General features: G+C 46.9%; 1 protein-coding gene across 2 annotated transcripts in view; it reads right to left on the bottom strand.

Annotated features, from left to right (window-relative positions):
• Nucleotides 1-8,140: 8,140 nt before the first annotated feature.
• Nucleotides 8,141-22,464, bottom strand: part of LOC147098018 (histone acetyltransferase KAT6A-like) — a 198,421-nt gene continuing 184,097 nt past the window's right edge. For both annotated transcript variants that reach the window (XM_085971213.1, XM_085971214.1), the window contains exons 16-17: nt 18,789-19,089; nt 8,141-13,285 (exon numbers count right to left, since the gene is read on the bottom strand). In XM_085971213.1, the coding sequence (XP_085827339.1) occupies nt 10,707-13,285; nt 18,789-19,089 (2,880 nt within the window). In that variant the 3' untranslated portion in view covers nt 8,141-10,706. The remainder of the gene's footprint in view (nt 13,286-18,788; nt 19,090-22,464) is intronic.

Below are 22,464 nucleotides of genomic sequence, written 5' to 3'. Positions count from 1 at the left end.
GCAGGTGTTGCATCTGACTTGGTGGTATTGGTTGAGGGGAGGAGGGTTGGCCAAGATTACCAGGACTCCCTTTTTCTTCTAATAGTGCCATGGAATCTTCAACTTGTCTCTGAATGGCAGACAAGGCCTGGGGTTAATGCTCATCCAAAGCATGCCACCTCCGACAATGGATAACTGCCTCAGGCCACGGCCCTAGAATGGCAGCTTAGATTATGACCTCTACCCACTGGGATGGGACTTCAGCCTGCAGCTTTCTGACTCAGGTCAGATTATGAACAAACGAGGCAATGGCTCTAAAATTTCACACAGTTTTCACCATGTTTTCTCGGTAAAATCAGGGGCATTATTTTTGGGCAGCAAAACCTGCAGCTTTGCGACCAAAAATCGACCACCCGCCCCAACCCCAAATTTCAGAATGTCATTTGACCCTCCTCGTGATCCGCCCACTGCATCTCCAGTCAGCTCATTGTAATATGCTAATGAGGGCCAGTGGTAGTGTCACCTCGCTTTCCTGGGATTTATAAAGACTTGAATTTATATAGCGCCTTTCATGACCACCGGACATCCCAAAGCACTTTTGAAGTGTGGTCACTGTCATAATGCAGGAAACGTGGCAGCTAATTTGCGCACAGCAAACTCCCACAAACAGCAACGTGATAATGACCAGATAATCTGTTTTCGTGATGCTGGTTGAGGGATAAATATTGGCCAGGACACTGGGGATGATAAGGGAATTAGGGGTTACGGGGAGCGGGCAGGGAAGTGGACGTGAGTCTAGGTTCGGATCAGCCATGATCCTATTGAATGGTGGAGCAGGCCCGAGGGGCCGTATGGCCTACTCCTGCTCCTACTTCTTATGTTCTTATGACTCCCCTGCTCGTCTTCAAAATAGTGCCGTGAGATCTTTTACGTCCAATTGAGAGAGCAGACGGGACCTCAGTTTTCACGTCTCATCCGAAAGACGGCACCTCTGACAGTGCAGCGCTCCCTCAGTACCACACTAGTGTGTCAGCCTAGAATTTTGTGCTCAAGTGTCTGGAGTGGGACTTGAACCCACAACCTCCTGACTCAGAGGTGAGAGTGCTACCCACTGAGCCACAGCTCAAAGCGCACTGCGGGTAAGTTAGAAGGAGAGATTTCAGGAGTAGCTGAGATAGGTGGAAATGAAGAGGCTCTGAGGCTGACGTGTGTGAAAAGTTTGAGACGCGTTTTTTTAATTATTCGTTTATGGGATGTGGGTGTCAATGGCAAGGCCATCATTTATTGCCCATCCCTAATTGCCCTTGAACCGCCTTCTTGAACCACTGCAGTCTGTGTGGTGAAGGTGCCCCCACAGTGCTGTTAGGGAGGGAGATCCAGGATTTTGACCCAGCGACGATGAAGGATCGGCGATATACTTCTAAATCAGGATGGTGTGTGACTTGGAGGGTAACTTGGAGGTGGTGGTGTTCCCATGTGCCTACTGCCCTTGTCCTTCTAGGTGGAAGAGGTTGCGGGTTTGGGAGGTGCTGCCGAAGAAGCCTTGCTGAGTTGCTACAGTGCATCTTGTAGAGGGTACACACTGCAGCCACGGTGCGCCGGTGGTGAAGGGAGTGAATGTTTAAGGTGGTGGATGGGGTGCCAATCAAGTGGGCTGCTTTGTCCTGGATGGTGTCGAGCTTCTTGAGTGTTGTTGGAGCTGCACTCATCCAGGCAAGTGGAGAGTATTCCATCACACTCCTGACTTGTGCCTTGTAGATGGTGGAAAGGCTTTGGGGAGTCAGGAGGTGAGACACTCACCGCAGAATACCCAGCCTCTGACCTGCTCATGTTGTCACAGTATTTATGTGGCTGGTCCAGTTAAGTTTCTGGTCAATGGTGACCCCCAGGATGTTGATGGTGGGGGATTCGGCGATGGTAATGCCGTTGAATGTCAATGGGCAGTGGTTAGACTCTTGCTTGTAGTCATTGCCTGGCACTTTTGTGGCACAAATGTTACCTGCCACCTATCAGCCCAAGCCTGAACGCCATCCACGTCTTGTTGCATGCGGGCATGGACTGCTTCATTATCTGAGGAGTTGTGAATGGCTCTGATCACTGTGCAGTCATCAGCGAACATCCCCATTTCTGACTTTATGTTGGAGGGAAGGTCATTGATGAAGCAGCTGAAGAATGTTGGGCCTAGGACACTGCCCTGAGGAACTCCTGCAGCGATGTCCTGGGGCTGTGATGATTGACCTTCAACCATCACAACCATCTTCCATTGTGCTAGGTATGACTCCAGCCACTGGAGAGTTTTCCCCCTGATTCCCATTGACTCCAGTTTTACTAGGTATCCTTCATGCCACACTCGGTCAAATGCTGCCTTGATGTCAAGGGCAGTCACTCTCACCTCACCTCTGGAATTCAGCTGTTTTGTCCATGTTTGGACCAAGTCTGTAATGAGGTCGGGAGCCGAGTGGTCCTGGTGGAACTCAAAATGAGCAGTGAGCAGGTTATTGGTGAGTATGTGCCGCTTGATAGCAATGTCGATGACACCTTTCATCACATTGCTGATGATTGAGAGTAGACTGATGGGGCGGTAATTGGCCGAATTGGATTTGTCCTGCTTTTTGTGGACAGGGCATACCTGGGCAGTTTTCCACATTGTCGGATAGATGCCCGTGTTGTAGCTGTACTGGAACAGCTTGGCTAGAGGCGCGGCTAGTTCTGGAGCACAAGTCTTCAGCACGATAGCTGGGATGTTGTCAGGGCCCACAGCCTTTGCTGTATCCAGTGCGCTCAGCCATTTCTTGATATCATGTGGAGTGAATCGAATTGGCTGAAGACTGGCTTCTGTGGTGTTGGGGACCTCGGGAGTAGGCCGAGATGGATCATCCAGTTGGCACTTCTGGCTGAAGATGGTTGCAAACGCTTCAGCCTTGTCTTTTGCACTCGTGTGCTGGGCTCGGCCATCATTGAAGATGGGGATATTCATGGAGCCTCCTCCTCCCATTACTTGTTTAATGGTCCACCACCATTAATGACTGGATGTGGCAGGCCGATAGAGCTTTGATCTGATCCGTTAATTGTGTGATCGCTTAGCTCTGTCTATAGCATGCTGCTTATGCTTTTTAGCATACATGTAGTCCTGTGTTGCAGCTTCCCCAGGTTGGCACCTCATTTTTAGGTACGCCTGGTGCTGCTCCTGGCATGCTCTTCTACACTCCTTATTGAACCAGAGTCGGTCCCTGGCTTGATGGTACTGGTAGAGTGAGGGATATGCTGGGACATGAGGTTACAGATTGTGATGGAATACAATTCTGCTGCTGCTGATAGCCCACAGCGCCTCATGGATGCCCAGTTTTGAGCTGCTGGTTCTGTTCAGAATCTATCCCATTTAGCACGGTGGTAGTGCCACACAACACGATGGAGGGTGTCCTTAGTGTGAAGACGGGACTGTGACTGATGTCTGTGGTCACTGCTACCAATACGGTCATGGACAGGTAGATTGGTGAGAACGAGGTCAAGTAGGTTTTTCCCCTCGTGTTGGTTCTCTCACCACCTGTTGCAGGCCTAGACTGATAGTTATGTCCTTCAGGACTCGGCCAGCTCGGTCAGTAGTGGTGCTACTGAGCCACTCTTGGCGATAGACATTGAAGTTCCCCGCCCAGAGTACATTCTGTGCCCTTGCTACTGTCAGTGCTTCTTCCAAGTGGTGTTCAACATGGAGGAGTACTGATTCATCAGCTGAAGGAGGGCAGTAGGTGGTAATCAGCAGGAGGTTTTTTTGCCTATACTTGACTTGAAGCCATGAGACTTCATGGGGGCCGGAGTCAATGTTGAGGACTCCTAGGGTCACTCCTTCCCGACTGTATACCACTGTGCCGCCACCCCTGGTAACTAGTCTGTGGGACAGCTCTCCCAATTTTGGCACAAGTCCCTAGATGTGGGTGAGGACGGATTTGCAGGGTCGACTGGGCTGGGTGTGCCGTTGCCGTGTCCATAGCCAGTGCCGAGTGGTTCGTCTGATTTTGTTCTTTTTATTGCTTTTTGTAGCGGGTTGTTACAACTGAGTGGCTTGCTGGGCCATTTCAGAGGGCAGTTAAGAATCAACCACATTGCTGTGGGTCTGGAGTCACATATAGGCCAGACCAGGTAAGGACGGCCGATTTCCTTCCCTAAAGGACATTAGTGAACCAGATGGGTTTTTACGACAATCCGATAGTTTCATGGTTACCATTACTAGCTTTTTATTCCAGATTTATTAAATTCCCCAGCTGCCGTGGTGGGATTTGAACTGACATTGCTGAATCATTAGTCCAGTCCAGGAACACTAGCTCAGTGACATTACCAGTCTGCTACCGTTCCCATTACTGCAACTAAGAAATGACTTCTTAAGAGAGGTTTATACAGCCTTAGACTTCTGACTGCTTCTGGCAATGTGAGACCGCCAAGAGATTTTGGTCCCCTCCCCTCCCTCCAACTCTCATACCGTGAAGTAGCCCTGACCTGCTGGCTGGTTGGACAGCTGGACATTTGCAGGGGAACCAGTAACTATATAAAAAATACATTATAAATGATATTTTTGAGGTTAATCTTCACCTGTTTTAGGAACAGAGCTGGCTATTTCCAGCCCCGTTTTTAAATAAGAGAGAATCCGAGATATAAACAAACACTGATTTAGTGATTCTGATGCTGAAATTCTTTCGCACCCAGTGCTTATAAAACCATTTTCGTTGATTTGTTGGTGTTTTAAGTATTCTAACAAAATCAAACCTAACTAAAACCACCATTTTTCTTTCAAACAAGCATGCTGGTAGAAATTGCTAGTTTTAGGAATTAATTTCAGGAATTAGACTCTTGTTGAGCTCAGCGACGTCACTTTCAGGACCGCTAAGTGTTAAACTATTTAAAAGCGTTATTCTGATTTATTTTGACATCCTTTTATTCTTGTTTTTCAATAAATATTTCAACCGTGCAATCATGTTCCACAAGCTTAGTATTGTTGTGAAGCCAAAACCACTTCTCCCCACTGCTAAACTTTCTTTTTATTAATTCATGGGATGTGGGCGTTGCTCGCAAGGCCAGCATTTATTCTTGAACCGCTGCAGTCCGTGTGGTGATGGTACTCCCACTGTGCTGTTAGGGAGTGAGTTCCAGGATTTTGACCCAGCTACGAGGAAGGATCAGCGATATACTTCCAAGTCAGGATGGTATGTGACTTGGAGGTGGTGGTGTTCCCATGCGCCTGCTGCCCTTGTCCTTCTCGGTGGAAGGGTCGCGGGTTTGGGAGGTGCTGCAGTGCATCTTGTAGATGGTACACACTGCAGCCACGGTACACCGGTGGTGGAGGGAGTGAATGTTTAAGGTGGTGGATGGGGTGCCAATCAAGCGAGCTTCTTGAGTGTTGTTGGAGCTGCACTCATCCATGCAAGTGGAGAGCATTCCATCACACTCCTGACTTGTGCCTTGTAGATGGTGGAAAGGCTTTGGGGAGTCAGGAGGTGAAACACTCGCCGCAGAATACCCAGCCTCTGACCTGCTCTTGTTGCCACAGTATTTATGGGGCTGGTCCAGTTAAGTTTCTGGTCAATGGTGACCCCCTAGGATGTTGATGGTGGGGGATTCGGCGATGGTAATGCTGTTGAATGTCAAGGGGCGGTGGTTAGACCTAGGAGTGTGAATCCGAGGTGAAGGCCTGAACTGACTCTGAAGCCAAGCGCAGTGAGACTATCTCCTCCAGTGAGTCTCACTCCACTTTGTTCTGGTGTCAGACTGGGTTCCGACACCAGTTCCAGGCTACACTTACACTGCAGTAGCATCAGTACGAGACAGAATCATGATGCATCCACGGTACAGCTATAGTGTGGAATCACCCTTAATTAAGCATCAGTAACATACAGAGCTATGAAAAAGAATGACTGTAAAGAGTCAGCTGGTCCATCGAGCCTGCCCTGTCCACCATCAAACCCATTCCTCCCCAACACCTACCCCTGCAATCTTCTGATAAAAGCACAATTTTTTTTTTGGCTAATTTAGGAAAAAGCTCTGGGAAATTCCTCTCCACCCCTCAACAAGCAACCCCCATTCCCCGGGGACCGGTACTGCGACCTCAGCTTTTCACCATATATATTAATGACTTGGATGAAGGAATAAAGAGTTGTATATCCAAGTTTGCAGATGACACGAAGTTAGGAGGCGCAGCAAGTTGTATAGATGGGAGAGAGAAGTTAGAGGGACATAGACAGGCTAAGTGAGTGGGCAAAACTAGTTCAATGTGGAGAGGTGTGATGTCATCCACTTTGGATCCAAGAAAGACAAATCGGAGTATTTTCTTAATGCTGAAAGACTAGGAACTGTGGAGGAACGAAGGGATATGGGTCTCCATGTACACAGATCACTAAAAGCGAATGGAATATTGGCCATTGGGGGCTGGAATACAGGTGTGAGGAAGTCCTGCTTCAGTTATACAGAGGTTTGGTCAGAGCCCATTTGGAATGTGTTCAGTTTTGGGCACCGCACCTCAGGAAAGATATATTGGCCATGGAGGGTACAGCGCAAATTCACCAGAATTAAAGCAGGGCTTAAAGGGTTAAATTATGAGGACAGGTTGTATAAATGAGTTTATATTCCATTGAGTTTAGAAGGTTGAGAGTTGATCTAACCAAAGTCTTTAAAATGATAAAGTGATTTGACGGGGTTGGTCCAGAGAAACAATTTTCTCTGGTAGGGGAATCCAGAACAAAGGGGTACACCATCTTAAAATTAGAGCTAGGCTATAATGGACTGAAATCAGGAAACACTTTCTCAAACAGTGGAAATCTGGAATTCTCTCCCCCCCAAAAAGCTGTGGATGCTGGGTCAAATGACATTTTCAAGACCGAGATCGCTAGATTTTTATTAGGTAAGGGTGTCAAGGGATATGGAGCAAAGCCGGGTAGCTGGAGTTGAGGGGTAGATCAGCCATGATCTAATGAATTACGGAACAGACTCGAGGGGCTGAATGTCCCTACTCCTACGTTCCAAACAAGCCCCAGAAGATCACGGTGATTGATACCACTACCCCATCGATCCACTTACCTGCCATCACCGGAGATCTCTTCCACTTTCAGGAAGTTGTCCAGCTCCCTTTTGAACACTTGCAGTGAATCCACACTCACTGCCTGCACGGTGCAAGGGCCGACATTGAGAACATTCTTCTCCAGGGGAGGCGCAATGCCATTCAAAAGAAATCCGTAACCAAAATGATGTCTGAAAACTTCAGGTACGACAAGGGATCCCTTCCAACCAATGCTGAAATGGTTTTAAGTCATGAAAATATACCTTACGTTTGATCAGCTGTGTGCGCCACTAATGGACTGTCTGGTCCATCCGTTGCAGTGTCCAGTGGAGCGGCTCATACCATGAGAGAGGGAAGCCACTTCATTTTAGCAGTGAAGGTGTGGGTGCAGGATAGCACCACTGTGGGTGAGTGTACCGGACTACCAACACTGTGTGCCATGGGACTGGCCGTACAGCACATCTCCCATCTCAGCCTAGTCATCAAGGCCTCAGTGACCACCCCTGGCAGCTGGGCCCCACGTGACAGTGGCAAAGGGCTTTGTAGCTGGTCACGGATGTGGCTGACCCTCTGGGCTGTGGAGTGGTGAACAGAAACAAAAAAACCAATTCAAGCAACAGCGCATTCAGGACTTTCACTGTTTGATGCCAAGGTTTAAATATGGGACCAATTAACTTTTCAAGTTTACTCAGCGCTTATTTTTAATGTCGTAGCAGGTAGTTCATGCTCTTCATTTTTAGATGGAACTGTGGCTGCTCCACACTATGACGCAATCCCACGTCAGCAAGCATCATCCAGGAGCTCACTGACCTTTACGCCATAGAGCGGAGCTAAATGGTGTAGAGGATGCAAAAGAATAAATTAAGGACGAGAAAGGCAGTGGAGTAAATACTGAAATATTCCACAGCAACTGCCCCGTCAGTCAACCAGGCGAAAATCTTGATCATTTTTTATTTTCCTAAAAGGAAAGCATAAAAGTACAAACATATTATGTAAACTTTTATGCAGGACTGCGGAGGAAACTGCTGCCTCTCTGTCCTTGTTTCGAGTGCATCTGCTTCCCCCGAATATGCCTTTGATTAAAACACCGCTGGCATGCTTAAAAGACAGACATCCAAAAATGGCTCAACATAATTTATTTATGTTAAAATGTACAGAGGTCTTTGAAAGTACTTGCTAGAAAGAAAAGTGATATTACATACAAGGGGGTAGAAGAGGGAGTGTGGCCTGTGCTGGCGTCTGTATGCACAAGCCCGGTCGGTCCCTCCTCGTAGCTTACAGTCACCATGTACAAGTACAAAGGCTACAAAAAGGAAAGCAATATAAACAGACATGAATATTCAGCTTTTTACATGCGGCTTGGAGGCTGGAGGAGGTCTATTCACACACACTATAAGTCTGGAGAATTCATTTTCTTAAAATAGCTTCAATATTCTACAACAAAGATAGAAAAAACTCGAGAGATGGAATGAAATGTGAGTTCTTTAAAAGGCATCTGAGAATCACTAACAGTGAGCTTCAGTTAAGATTACCCAGTTTAGCTGCTAAAAATACCTCTTAACAGAATTGAAAAATGACAAGTACCAATATTATGTAGGATAAATTCATTTTTAATATAGAAAAACATTTTCTATAATAATCCTAAAGTCAAAATGAGTCAGCTTAGCTTTCAAAGAAGGAAGCTGCCTGATCCAATCAAACCAAGAACACCAGGGACAATGAGCAGGGGAAAAAGGAAAAATCTCCGTTGTGTATCGTTAATATATCTGGTGCTCCGGGCAAAAACTGGTTTGTTTTTTTTTCTTTTCTTTTTTAAAAACATCTTCCCTTCCCCCCTCCCACCCCAAATCAACAGTATGCCAACAAACACACTTGAAGGCCAGCCCAGAAGTGTGGAGTGGTTTGGATGGACATTATTCCAACAATGGGACACACTATGAATAAAAAATAAACCATCCGGTGACATTAGGCCACAAGACTCGTGAGTGGCAGGTGCCAACTGTGCCCACCCTTTCACCGCTGTGGAAAGATTTTACATCGCATTTTATTATTTTTTTTTTTTATATATAAACGCATTGGATTCATTTTATGGTGGGTGAAGAGTACGGCGCGATTGCAATTGGTGAACGGACTGCGTGCTGTGGACCTAAGTGCATCGGTGACACACAACCTTGGGCCAGGGTAGACTGCCAGTGGTACAATTCCCTCCAAGGGGTTTTATATCCCATCACCTGACCTTACATGGGTTACCTGCTGGTAGGTATCAGAACAGAGAGGAGCTGCCAATTGGCTATTGTGGCCACATCCTTACTTTAAACTGCACTACTGTCAGAACCATTTACTTCCTCCCACCTCTACATACCCTTCCTCTTCCCCCATTCAATATGTACTCATCTAGATGATCATCTTCCTATTTATGCCCCCAAAAATGCCAACAGCGCTGGGATCTGGCTTATTTTCTTGATGTAGTCTCCCTCACATTGTCCCGCCAAGGTATACTCATCTCCGATTCCCAATTTTCTACTCTCTACAATCCACCTCGTTTGTGTCCACTGGAAACTAGCCCAAGGGTGCCGGATCTCTGATTATTGAGGACCTTTAATAGCTGTCAAGGGGCAGCGAGCGAGAGACAAGGCGCTCCTTTCCTTCCTTAAGTGACAGCTCAGCTAACTGTGCCACTTAGTGAACTAGTCTGCGCTTACAGTCTGGAAGCAATATAACTGCCCGAGGTTGTGGGGGGGGGGGGGAAAAGAAAAAAAATTAAATTAGTTGTGAACATAGCAGTCTTTCTCATCTGATAAATACCCTTACAGGGAACCAAATATACAGTCTGACAAATCTGAGTAGATTTCTCATGATTGAGAGATTTATTTAAGAAAAATAAACTGGAAATTAAATGTTGTAAGCCTTAAATGTTTCAGGACCCTGGGCTGTCCTTCGAAAGTGCCAGAACAAATACTGTCAATTCTCATAAAAAAATAAAGGCGTACGAGTGAAATGGCTTGCAGTGACACAAGAAGCAATGTTAAAAACATAGTTATAACATACATGAAAATGCTCTTGGGCCTGTTGCATGCTGCGCTAGAGTCAAACTCAATACCAACGGGGAAAAGAAGGGTGCCCTCGGCATTAAGGTCCGGAGTCCACAAGCGCACAAGCGATCCGGTTTCACCTACTGGCATGGGGTACAGTGAGATCAATAAATTACAGCCACACCTGCAACAATATCACCAAGGCAGAGTCTGAGATAAGTGCCTCCTGCCCTGTGCCAAGTCAATGAATGGGGACATGGACAGTCCTCACACTCAGGGGTCGCATATCTATGGACTCTATAAAAAAAATGTGGACTGCACACACAAACTGAAAGATTAAAAAAATTAAAAATATAAAAAGCAGATAGTTTTTCATTTCTACACAATTCATTAAGTAAGGCTTCTTTTAATTAAAAGATTTCTTGTGCATGGTTCCTCAAACCATTTTGCTTATTGAATTCTGTTGCAGAATTTCTTTTTCTTCCTTTTTTTTCTCTCGGGGCTGGGAAATTAAGGCCAAGGCGCTCCGAACATGGCCCTAAGCAGTTCATGAAGTTCCTATGTCTACAGCAATCGTTCTATTTGAAATTTCCATTATGTCTGCTGTCGTCAGTATAAACAGTGGCTCTTTATGGTGCCCACAGGATCTTCCCTCATCTTCTCATATATGGGCCATTTAGTGATTGCTTGGGCATGCCAGCGTTCATATAACTGTGATGAGAGGGGCCTGTGTACATCATGTTGCCGTGGGGGTTAGACTGCATAGGCTGCTGGCCGTACGGCTGGCTTCCCATCATGCCCATTTGCATCTGCATAGGATACTGGGCCGTTTGGTTCATGTAGGCCGCATTACCATGGTAGCTGCTGTTCATCATTGGCTGGGTCATCCGATAACTGTTCATCGCATTCAGTGTGTTCATATTCATGGAGTTGACATTGTAGGTGGGGGCAGGCATCAGGTTCACACCCATGTTCATCCCCCGTTGAACTGTAAGAGCCCGCTGTGCCAGTGCAGGGGTGTTACGGCCATAGATCTGCTGCTGGTGGGTGGCTGTAGCAGCCGGCAGTGGGGCGGACTTGGAACGGTTTGAGATGTGACCTTTGGCTGGCATCTGGCCTTGTAACCTCTGAGTGTGAGGAATCCCAATGTTGGAAGCTGGCATGTTGCACTGCAAGAGGGGGGAGGTCAGGTTCATAGAGGGGGACGTGAGATTAGGAGGAGGCGTCATGGTGGCTTGTGCTTGGGGTGTCCCTGCAAGTGCGTGGGGCGTTGGGGCAAGCTGAGCTAGGCCCGTGTTAGATAGAGACACACTAGTTGCATAGGAAGTCACGGCAGCAGAGTGGCTGTAAGGCATCGCATGATGGTCCATGATGGTGTTGGTAAGTTGCTGAAGTCTGGCAAGGCTGAAGTTGGCCGAAGGCTGTGGATAGCTGCCAGCACCAAAGTCTCCCTGACCCATTCGCTCATACAGGCTCATACCGCTAGTGTTAGAGGACTCTGGAATCTCCATCAGGGTCATGGGGGCGGTTGTGAAGCTGTTGCTCATGCTGCACTGGGACAGTGACTGCTGTTGCTGCTGGGGCTGTTGTTGCTGTGGCTGTTGGGGTGGAGGTTGCTGCTGGGCTTGTTGCTGTGGTGGTGGTGGTTGTTGTTGCTGCTGCTGCTGTTGTTGCTGCTGCTGGTTGTTGCTCGGAGGCCTTTCAATTGCACAACTCTGTGGTGACTTCATGTTGCAGTTGGCTGTAGGAGCAACGTTATTCTGCTGCATCATGCTACAACTGCTGTTCATACTCGTCATTTGCTGGGTTACGACACAGCTGTTTTGAGTCAGGCTGCTGGAGGAAGACAGGCCACTGTAGGAACAGCTTGTTTGAGAGGTGTTATTGCCACATATGCTGCCTCCCATAGTAGAATCGTAGCTGCTGGGATTCTCATAATTTTCTGTTGTACTCTCAATGCTGCCCAGGTCACTGAACCCACTGTCAACTACCTGCTGTGAATGGTCAGACACAGATGGAACATCCATCATAGGGCTGGTCTCCAGGTTCTGCATAGAGGGAGCCGACAGCGAGCCCTGCTCAGGACTTATTTGTGTGTAGCTGCTCTCGAGGGCTGGCATGCTAGGGCTACTGACTGAACGGACTGACTGGCTGGGGTGTGACTGAACTGAAGAGATGGGGCTGTTATGTTCTGACTGCTGGCAGTCCTCCACCATGGTAATCTGTGGGCTTTCTTCAGCTTGGTTGTAGCTTTGCAGGTTCTGGCAGGCTTCCAAAGTTTCAGCACAGTCCTGGTAGGTGCCATCCTGCTCGCTATTTGTCTCTTGTGTCAAAGACTGAACAGCTTGCACCGTTTCTAGATCCAGCTCACTGTGCGATATATCCTCCTCTTCCTCCTCCTCCTCCTCTTCCTCTTCTTCCTTGAACTCCGGGATTAATGTCTCTTTATTATCTTGGTCATCTACACGGTCTTCGTCAGAAGCTGGCACAAGCTCGGAGTCCAGCGATGTGTCATTTGCTTGTTCTTCTTCTGAATCTGCATCGATCACATTTTCACACTCAATATTTTTACCTAGTGTGCTTGTCTCTAAAAAAGGTTCTTGGATTGGAGACTCCTCTTTCACGCTCTCTTTTACACTTTCCTCTGCCTTTTTGTCTTCAGAGTCCAGATGGCCTTCATCCTCATCATCAGCATCATGGTCATCATTCTGGTTGACCTCTTCCTCCTCCTCTTCCTCATGCTCATGTTCCTCATCCGTATGTCCCTCCTGCTCAATTGATTCAGATTTCTCCTCATTCTCAGCCTCCTGCTCCTCAACTTTAGGCGCCGGACTGTGAGAATCATGAGGCGTTCTCTGCACATCACATGGCACTTCTTCCTCTAGCTCCTCCTCCTCCTCCTCCTCCTCATCCTCCTTTTTGTAAGCAATGGGGAGATCCAAAATTTTCGGTTCCACAACAGAGTTCCTCCTCTCCTCGCTACGGTTTGGACGCCCTTGTTTCAGAACAGCACTGGCCGATGGGGTACTTGCATTCTCCACTGTCGCGTTTGATCGGGCGAGTTTAAATCCTGGCTTGCGCCCTGGTTTTCTCTTCCATTTGATTGTTCCACGCTTCACGCCTTTTGGCCACCCTCTCTTGCGCTTCAACACCACGGGTTGAGATTTGGGTATAGAAGGCTCTTTGGCCTTATCTTTCCTCACAGTGACTAAAGGTTCAAGGGTATCTTCTCCTGGAAAAAAAAGAGAAAACACTTGTAATTATTCAGTTTTAGGAAGGCAGATTGAAATGTAAGTGACACGGTGGGAAAAAGAGTTCCTCCTCTCCTCACTACGGTTTCAGAACAGCATTAGCCTAGAACTTTATAAATCACAGTTAGGCCTCAGCTGGATTATTGTGGACAATTCTGGGCCCCACACTTCAGGAAAGATGTAAAGGCCTTAGAAAGGGGACAGAGGAGGTTTACCAGGATGTTACCAGGGATGAGGGACTTCAGTTATGAGGAGAGGTTGGAAAAGTTCGGGCTGTTCCCCTTGGAACAGAGAAGGTTAAGAGGTGACCGAATCGAGGTTTTCAAGATGATGAGAGGTTTTGATGGAGTAGATCGAGAAAAACTATTCCCTCTGGCGAGTGGGTCAATAACCAGAGGTCAGAGATTCAAAATCATTGGAGAAAGATCTCGAGGGGAGATAAGGTGAAATGTTTTCACTCAGAGAGTTGTCGGGATCGGGAACGCTCGACCTGAAAAGGTGGAGGAAGCTGATTCCATCAATAATTTTAAAAGGGAGTTGGACGGGTTCTGGAGGATGAGGAACTCACAGGGTTACGGACAGAAAACGGGGGTGTGGGACTAAACACGACTGATCTTTCAAAGGGCCAGCACGGGCCCGACGGGCCGAATGGCCTCCCTCTGTGCAGTAAGTTTCTATGATTCTAAAAGCAAGTGCTGCAAATCCAGGAAAACTTAATGGAAAAAAAAAAGTTGGTGCGCTTCTGTGCTTTGCTAGACCAGCTGTAGGCACAGATTTTTCAGGCAATGAGTGTTTGATTGTCAGCCACTCTCACTGGTATGGCGGAGAAACAAAGAGAATGCCTTTGGTGATTTTTCCCAGATTTCCCCTTGCTCCTGTGGAGCAACATCAAGTGTGCGCTCCGTGCCTCATCTTGGACAGCCAGAGAGTGCGCGGAACTCATTGTATGCTTTATCGGGCAACAACATGCAACTTATCATTTGTCCCACACTGGGATGTAGGGAATAATTGTGGTTGCCCTTACCACACTTCCCAACATGGTTATAAAGCACCACTGACAGACATTTGCCAACAACATCAACTGCATGTCAGCCAAGGAACAGTGCATGATCCTGGGAACCTCATCATTTTGCCCCCAAATTTCCAGCGCTTTCATTGGAAGAGTTACTTCGGCCTACAGACAGAATGGCCCAGGGCTCCAACATATTGCCCAAAGTAAGCATGATTTCTGACCTGACAAGTCTGCTTCTCCATAGGGAAGCAGAGACACCAAGGGGCTACGGTAATGCACTCGGATTGATTAGTCGTAGACAGAGGCCGGGGTCAGATTGTCCTGCCTCTTGACTAACAGCACTGCACCGTATGTGGAAAAATGGGTTGAAAATAAGTACATTATCCAACCCTTATGAAGGTTAAAATAACAGAGATTTGAAAATGTAATATGTAATTGAAGAGTACATTTGAATTATTGTGTTCTACAGATAGTGAAGGACACTTTGGGGGAGATGGCAGGGAGGAGCCATTAAGCAGAGGGGGTTGGACTGCCACCATCGGCGATGCCCTAATTTCAGTCGCCTTACCTGATTCAGCTCACTCGCGCGGTTAGGCTCAGCTCAACAGTCACTACGAGGCTGAGCACCGACGATTTCCTCAGCATTATCTGTTTAAACTAGAAGATTGCCTCTCAAAAACTAAACAGGGCCTTCTCCTTGATTGATTCTATTACGTTGCCACTGTTCAACCACTGAGTGGTTTGTTAGGCCACTTTCGAGGGCGCTAAGAATCGGCCACCTATGTGGGACTGGAGTCACGCGTAGGTCAGGCCGGGAAGGGGCGTCAGGTCCCTTTCCCTGAAAGATACTCGTGAAGCATGAGTTTTTAATGACAATCTCGGAGCAAGCCCATAATTACTAGATTCATTTAATTCAATTTCACAACTTGTCACTGGATTTCAACTCTTAGCTCAGTTGCTGGTGCAGTACCATAACCGCTAGCCTACCCAACATGCACTCCCAAATCTAGGTAAACAAGTGGCCTCAAATTTCCCTCTCACTTCAAGAGTTGTGAGGGTTACACATGGAAGCAGAGCCACATATATAACCTCAGCATCTCCGGATGGTGCCAACATCAAACTACCATCTCCAATGAGAGGTTACCACAACTCTCTCAACAGTGTGCGCTTGTATTGCACAGAGTTCTAATATTAGCCTTGTGGAATGTGATCTCGGTGCCCTGCATGACCCTGACTCTGTTACAACAATCTGAGCCAGGTTCCTTGTCCGGTCATGATTCCGTTCTAAAAACCTCCACCTCAGAATAATGCTATTTGCAGCACAACTTTACTGCACGCACCACACTGTGTTCCTTCAGTACGAGCAAGCCAACATAAAGCAAAAGGAGCCAAAATTAATTCTTTGTCTCCTGCTTACTTCAGTTCAGGTCATGAGAGAGAGAGAGCGCAAGACCCTATTTGCCATAATTCACCATCAATAGTGATGAGTGTTCATGGTTGTGCTCCTGCGATGATAGATAGTATCCTTTTACTACCACAAAGTGTCACAATGTTCTCTGTAACTTACAGCAGCTTTCTGACAATAACCTAGGATCACACCAATGATCGCTTACTTCCACAGTTACAGGAAACTTTGTGATATCCGGCACCAACGGGACCGGCGTGTTGCCGATCTATCAAAACTGCTGGACATACAAAGTTAGTGTTGAAGCATACGGAGGTTTTCATCTCCGTATCTGACAGCAAACACTGTTGCTTAGCAACAGCTTCTAAAGAGTCGGCTGCAGCTGCAAGCGTCTCTAGCTGAAGCTGTTGCTATAGTTACAGACCTTGCAGTGGCTGACTGGGGAAAAAAAAAAGAACGAGATCTAAAAAAACTTACAGAAAACGGCTCCTGATTTTTGCCATTAGATCGAGTATTCTGGACATACAACCTCCGGATAAACCAAAGTTTCCTGTATATCCTTGGCTTACAGGTTGCTCTCTGTTTTATTCCGAGTGCACACATGGGCTGGTGTACACAGCACTCTGTGGTAGTGAGTGAGCTGGATTGTGTGGCTTGGATTGTGGGTGATCCTGGAGACTGATTGCAACGTGTGTTACTGTGTACTTAAATGTATTTGCCTGCTGTGTCAGTGCCTGGCGGATTTTACTACGACCACTACAGCCTCTCCTGAAGGCGCTGACCCATGCTGGATTCCTTGGGCTCCTTGAAATTCACCTAATGACCACCTTTTTACACGTGAGCCTGGACAGTATGTTCTAGCAGACCATGTGACTACGAGGGTGCGTCACAAATGAGCCTTAACCTGTCCTCAAAGATATACACACAGTCATACCTTCCAGCAGGGGTCCGTGCGCAATGGTCTGGAGTGAAAACTGACTTGCTCCCCCCTCCACTTCCGTAGCCCAGGAGCTCGAAGGCCAATTGTAGCCCCCAACTCTGGGTGAAAAAAATTCTCATCTCCCCTCGAGATCTTTCTCCAATGATTTTGAATCTGTGACCTCTGGTTATTGACCCACTCGCCAGAGGGAATAGTTTTTCTCGATCTACTCCATCAAAACCTCTCATCATCTTGAAAACCTCGATTAGGTCACCTCTTAACCTTCTCTGTTCCAAGGGGAACAGTCCGAACTTTTCCAACCTCTCCTCATAACTGAAGTCCCTCATCCCTGGTAACATCCTGGTAAACCTCCTCTGTCCCCTTTCTAAGGCCTTTACATCTTTCCTGAAGTGTGGGGCCCAGGATTGTCCACAATACTCCAGCCGAGGCCTAACTGTGATTTATAAAGTTCGAGCCTGATCTCTTTGCTTTTATATTCTATTCCTCTCTTTATAAACCCAAGTAACCCAGATGCTTTTTAATCACCTCATCAACTTGCCCTGCCACCTTTAAGGATTTGTGTATATGGACACCAAGGTCTCTCTGCTCATCGACACTTTCCAAAATCGTGCCATTTATAGTAAACTGTCTTTCCATATTAGTCCTCCCAAAGTGCATCACTTCACACTTCTCTCTAGTGAACTCCATCTGCCGTGCTTCTGCCCATTTCACCATCCTGCCTATGTCATCCTGAAGTCTACAACTATCCTCATCACTATCTACTACATTGCCAAGTTTTGCATCATCTGCAAATTTTATAATGCTGCTCCCTACACCTGAGTCTAGGGCGTTTATAAAAATTAAGAGTAATGGACCCAAAACTGAGCCTTGGGGAACATCACTGCAAACCACCTCCCAGTCTGAAAACCATCCATCCACTGCCACCCTCTGCTTCCTGTCACTGAGGCAATTTTGCAACCAAGCCTTAATTCCATGGGCTTCCATCTTTTTAACAAGCCTCCTGTGTGGGGGTTTTGTAGAATGCCTTCTGAAAGTCCATATATACATCTACTGCACTACCTTGCTCAACCTTCGCTGTTACCTCATCAAAGAATTCAATCAAGTTAGAGAGAGACACGATTTGCCTTTAACAAACCCATGCAGGCTCTCCTTGATTAACCCATGCCTTTTCCAAATGGAAGTTTATTTTGTCCCTGATAATAGTTTCCAATAACTTCCCCACCACCGATGTTAGGCTGACTGGGCCCGTAGTTTCCTGGTTTATCCCTCTCCCCTTTCTTGAATAGTGGTATATTATTAGCAACCCTCCAGTCCTCTGACACTACTCCTGTATCCAATGAGGATTGAAAGATTGTGACCAATGCCCCTGCTATTTCTACCTTTGCTTCTTTCAGCAACTTCGGATGCATCCCATCCAGACCTGGTGACTTACCATCTTTCAGTAATGCTAATCTTTTTAGTATATCTTCTCTATCTATTACTATCCTGTCCATAACTTCCCTCTATCTTCTAGTGTAACCTTCACATCGTCCACTTCCTTTGTGAAGACAGATGCAAAGAACTGATTTAATACTTTAGCCATGTCCTTTGCCTCCACATGAAGGTTTCCCTTTGGGTCCTTCATAGGCCCAACATTTTCTCCTAGCTAACCGCTTACACTTAATATGTTTATAAAATGCTTTAGGGTTCAAGTTCATCTTTTCTCGTAACCTCTCTGTGCCTCCTGTATTAACTTTTTCAATTCCCTCCTGTACTTTCTGTAATCTTCCTGATTATTAACTGAATCTTGCTCCTGACATTTGTCATAAGCCTCCTCGTTCTGTTTTATTTTATCTTTTATTTCCTTTATCATCCAGGGTGCATTAGCTTTGGACGCTCTACCCTTTCTCTACAAAAGAATATGCCTCATTTGTCCCTGAACTATCTCTTCCCTGAATGCCCTTCATTGCTCTGTTCCTGCTTTACCCTATTCCAATCTACCTGTGCTAGGTCCCTTCTTAAATCACTGAAATCAGCTCTTCCCCAGTTGAGCATTTTTATCTTTGAAATTTTCAGGTCTCTTTCCATAATTACTCGAAACCGAATTATGCTCTGGTCGCTGGAATGATGAATTCAATAGTCAACTACCTTGACCTGCATTGGCATCACCATTTTCTTCCACAGCCTTTCTCTGGGAGGAGGTGCGTTTTCGAACTACAGCACCAGATGTCAAACTCCTGATGATGCGTCCACCTCGATGCTCCTTCTCGTTTCTCTCATCTTCTTCCAATTCGAAAGTGGGTTCGAGGTGCGGCATTGGTCGCTCGGTGTCGGAGTCATCAAACGGTTCATCCAGCACCTCGGTCGTCTCCGAGATGGTCTCCGTCACAACACTGCTGTTGTGCTGTTTGCGCTTTCGTCCACGTTTTTTCCGGTGAATTACCACTCTCTGGGGAAAGGGACAATATTGAGAGTTTAAAATATAGCAGATGTTTCTGTCTGCATTAATACAACCACAGTAAAAAATCAACACTATTTACTGGAACTGGGGGCTGATTTCAAGCCTAATACGCCTCACGTTAAATGTATCTTAAAGGCAAAACATTTTATACCAGTTTGTAAGTGCTACAGATGAACACTCTCTCAGCTCATCACCCTGCTGTAGAACTGCTGGTTGAATGCAGCCTAAAACCACAAACTCTGAGTAAAATTCCCCTTCTTGTGGTATAATGAATGGGGATAGTGAATTATCAGCCTCAATCCTTATTACACATCTCAGAGTTGCAAATTCAAACTCTACAGAAATATATGATTCCAGGCTGCCTGTGGCCAGCAGAGCTGAAATGTAAAACATCTATCAAGGGGTGACAGAGGGTTAGTGTTGAGTGAGGAGGTGGCTGCCTTTGTACCATTGAGGGCGAAGGGCAGAGTTCCCCTTAAAACAATAACCTTTACGTTCCCCTTAAACCAAGCACCAGGTTGTGGGAGACACTGCCACCTAGTGCAATTGCTAGCTCAGTTGACGCATTTGAAAGGGAATTCGATCGATTTCTGATTTGGCAACATATAGCAAGCTTGGAATAGGAAAACGGTTTAAAAGATGAGGTTCTGAAGCTGGTCCTGCATGGCAGAGCAAGCTGGGTGGGCTCGAGGGTCTCTTCTTGTATTGGAAGTGTCAACACTTCAACAAATTCAGAGACAAAACCACGACTGGATCAGGTGGAGGATGTCAGGTTTCTTGCTCATCACAAGCAGATCGTTTCTGACTTAACCTGCTGCGACACCACCAGGCATCAATGATGCGCAGTCATGGGCGAGCGCAGCGAATATAAAAAATGCAGAGTGCCCACAGAAAGTGACAGCAGCATTGGGAAGGGATGGGAGAGTGACTGCAAGGTGGTAACCTTTAGAAGACAGAAAAAGGTCATGCTTGGCTCTGCTCCAATGTCCATGATCCTTAACCAAGCTGCTGGCCTGTAATTTCTCCAGCATATCCGCTGCTCTCTACAGAACAAGCCTCGATGGGGCACCTGCAGCAGATGTGCAGGGAGAAACAATAAGTGCAAAAATAAAAACATCCTTTCATTCATTTGGCTTTTCAAAAACGCGGTAAAATAATTTTCTTTCGGCTGCAATAGCGCAAGAAACGTTGTGAAAATATTTAGCCATGGCTGTCAGTGGTGATGTTAAATGTCTCCTTTCGTGAGACTGCATTTCGCTTGTGATCCATTCGTGGCATCTTCTTTTTGTGAACTGTTTGCTGCACTTCACGTGCGGAGACTGTAATCAGGTTTCACTTCTAGCGAGGACAAAGGCTCACGATAAATGATGCGTCTCCACTGATTCCTGACATCATCCATCTTGGCCAAGAACATGAGAAACGTCAAGGACAAGAAAGGCCATTCGGCTCACTGAACCTCATCCTTCTCGTACCGTAACGCTCCCATGAGAGTATCCTGCCGCACAGCCACTAATCTTTCTGGCTTTCCTATTCCACGTGGCAGATGCTTCCAAACATTCATCACTCCTTTTAAGTGAAGAGGCTCTTCCTGATATCGGTTTTAAAACAATTTCTCGCTAATGTAATTTTATGCCCTTTGGCAGCTCTCGTCTGATCCCACAGCACCTATGGTAACAGTTTGTGCAGCGTACTTCACAATTTAACCCCATCCTATCCTTTTGGTCAGAGGCCTTCACTGAGGCCATTGACATGAATCAACTGAGCGGCCTGCGGGTGGCGCTGTCCAGGGAGAGTATAAATACTCGGGCATGGGCCCATCTTGCGCAGGACATTCTTAACAGGAACTAGTGAAGGACACAACTAGACCTCCATGTTGTAAAACAGTTGATTAAAGCTTTGTTTAACGCTTAGACCAAGTGCCTAGTAGTTTTCTTATGTCAACCATAGGAGCTCAATGAAATAGGATGGGAATTTTTTTTTTTTTAATCAAGTGATCGGATACACACGTCATTCTCTGCCCCAGGGAAACGTATCTGGGTTTGACACAGTGTTACCCGGCCACTAACAAGTAGCTCGTCCACCTGTGGCTCACTCTGGAGCACATCATATCAGCTGAATCAAGAACTGGCACGGTCCTGGCCAATGCTCCCCCTAAATCTTTTTTGTGGGGGGGGGTGGGTGCTCGGCCTCCTTTAACAGGCTGCGAGGCCCACTCAAAGTTTCGCGCGTGAGCAAAATTTCACATCGGAAAAGCCGGTCCCGGGCTCCGGGTAACCGGCAGACCCCACAATTAGAGGGATCGTTGGTCCTGGCGATACTCAAGACACTCTGTGGTTGGGGGGTGCGGGAGAAGAGACGGGGAAAATAAGAGAGAGAAAAGTATATTGTTTGGGGTCAGAGGTGAGTCGGCTGAGGTTTCTGCACTGAACCCGCACACTGCAACGGTTCTCCCTCTCGGGTCGGTAATTTCTTTTGATCTTTTGTACAGCAAGATGATCAAAACCATTCTTACACACTGAAACTCTCAATGAATGGGACAGATGAAAGGTACTGACTCTGCCTGTGGCTCTGGCTGACAATCCACCACATTCCATGCACGGAGACAGAATATTTACTGCATAACCAACCTGCCATCTTTCAAAATGGTGCCTTAATCTACAATCTACAAATTACAAAGGGCCTGACCGAATAAAAATTTATTATTTTCAACCAAATTTCCGAGTCCAAATGCAAATATTTCAACATGACAATGAAAGGATCTCATCAGATTTATGCCAGTCATCTCTTTCTTCTTCTTAGGCAGTCCCTGGGAACCGAGGATGACTTGCTTCCACATTAAAAATGAGCTCGCAGGTGACTGATGAGTCCAATGCGGGGCCTACAGTCTCTGTCACAGGTGGGGCAGACGGTGGTTGAAGGGGCAGGTGGGTGGGGTGCTTGGGTTGATGTACGCTCCTTGCGCTGCCTGTGCTTGGCTTCCGCTTGCTCCCGGCGAAGAGACTCGAGGTGTTTGGCGCCTTCCCGGATGCTTCTCCTCCACTTTGTGCGGACTTGGGTCAGGGATTCCCAGGTGTCGGTGGGGATGTTACCTTTTTCAAGGAGGCTTTGAGGGTGTCCTTGAAGCGTTTCCTCTGCCCACCTTGGGCTCTCTTGCCGTGCCGGAGCTCCGAGTGGAGCGCTTGTTTTGGGAGTCTTGTATCGGGCATGCGGACGATGTGACCCGTCCATTGGAGCTGATCGAGCGTGGTCAAAGCTTCGATGCTGGGGATGTTGGCCTGAGCAAGAACACTGACGTTGGTGCGCCTATCCTGCCATCTCTTTATGCACCACCATACGAGATTAAAATATTAAGGCTGCACTCTC

This window comes from Somniosus microcephalus, chromosome 30 (genome assembly GCF_052327205.1).
Source record: "Somniosus microcephalus isolate GS21.2 chromosome 30, FLI_Smic_1.0, whole genome shotgun sequence".
Classification (NCBI taxonomy): domain Eukaryota; kingdom Metazoa; phylum Chordata; class Chondrichthyes; order Squaliformes; family Somniosidae; genus Somniosus; species Somniosus microcephalus.
Note: the sequence above shows the minus strand (reverse complement) of the source record. Positions and strands in the feature narration are given on the sequence as shown.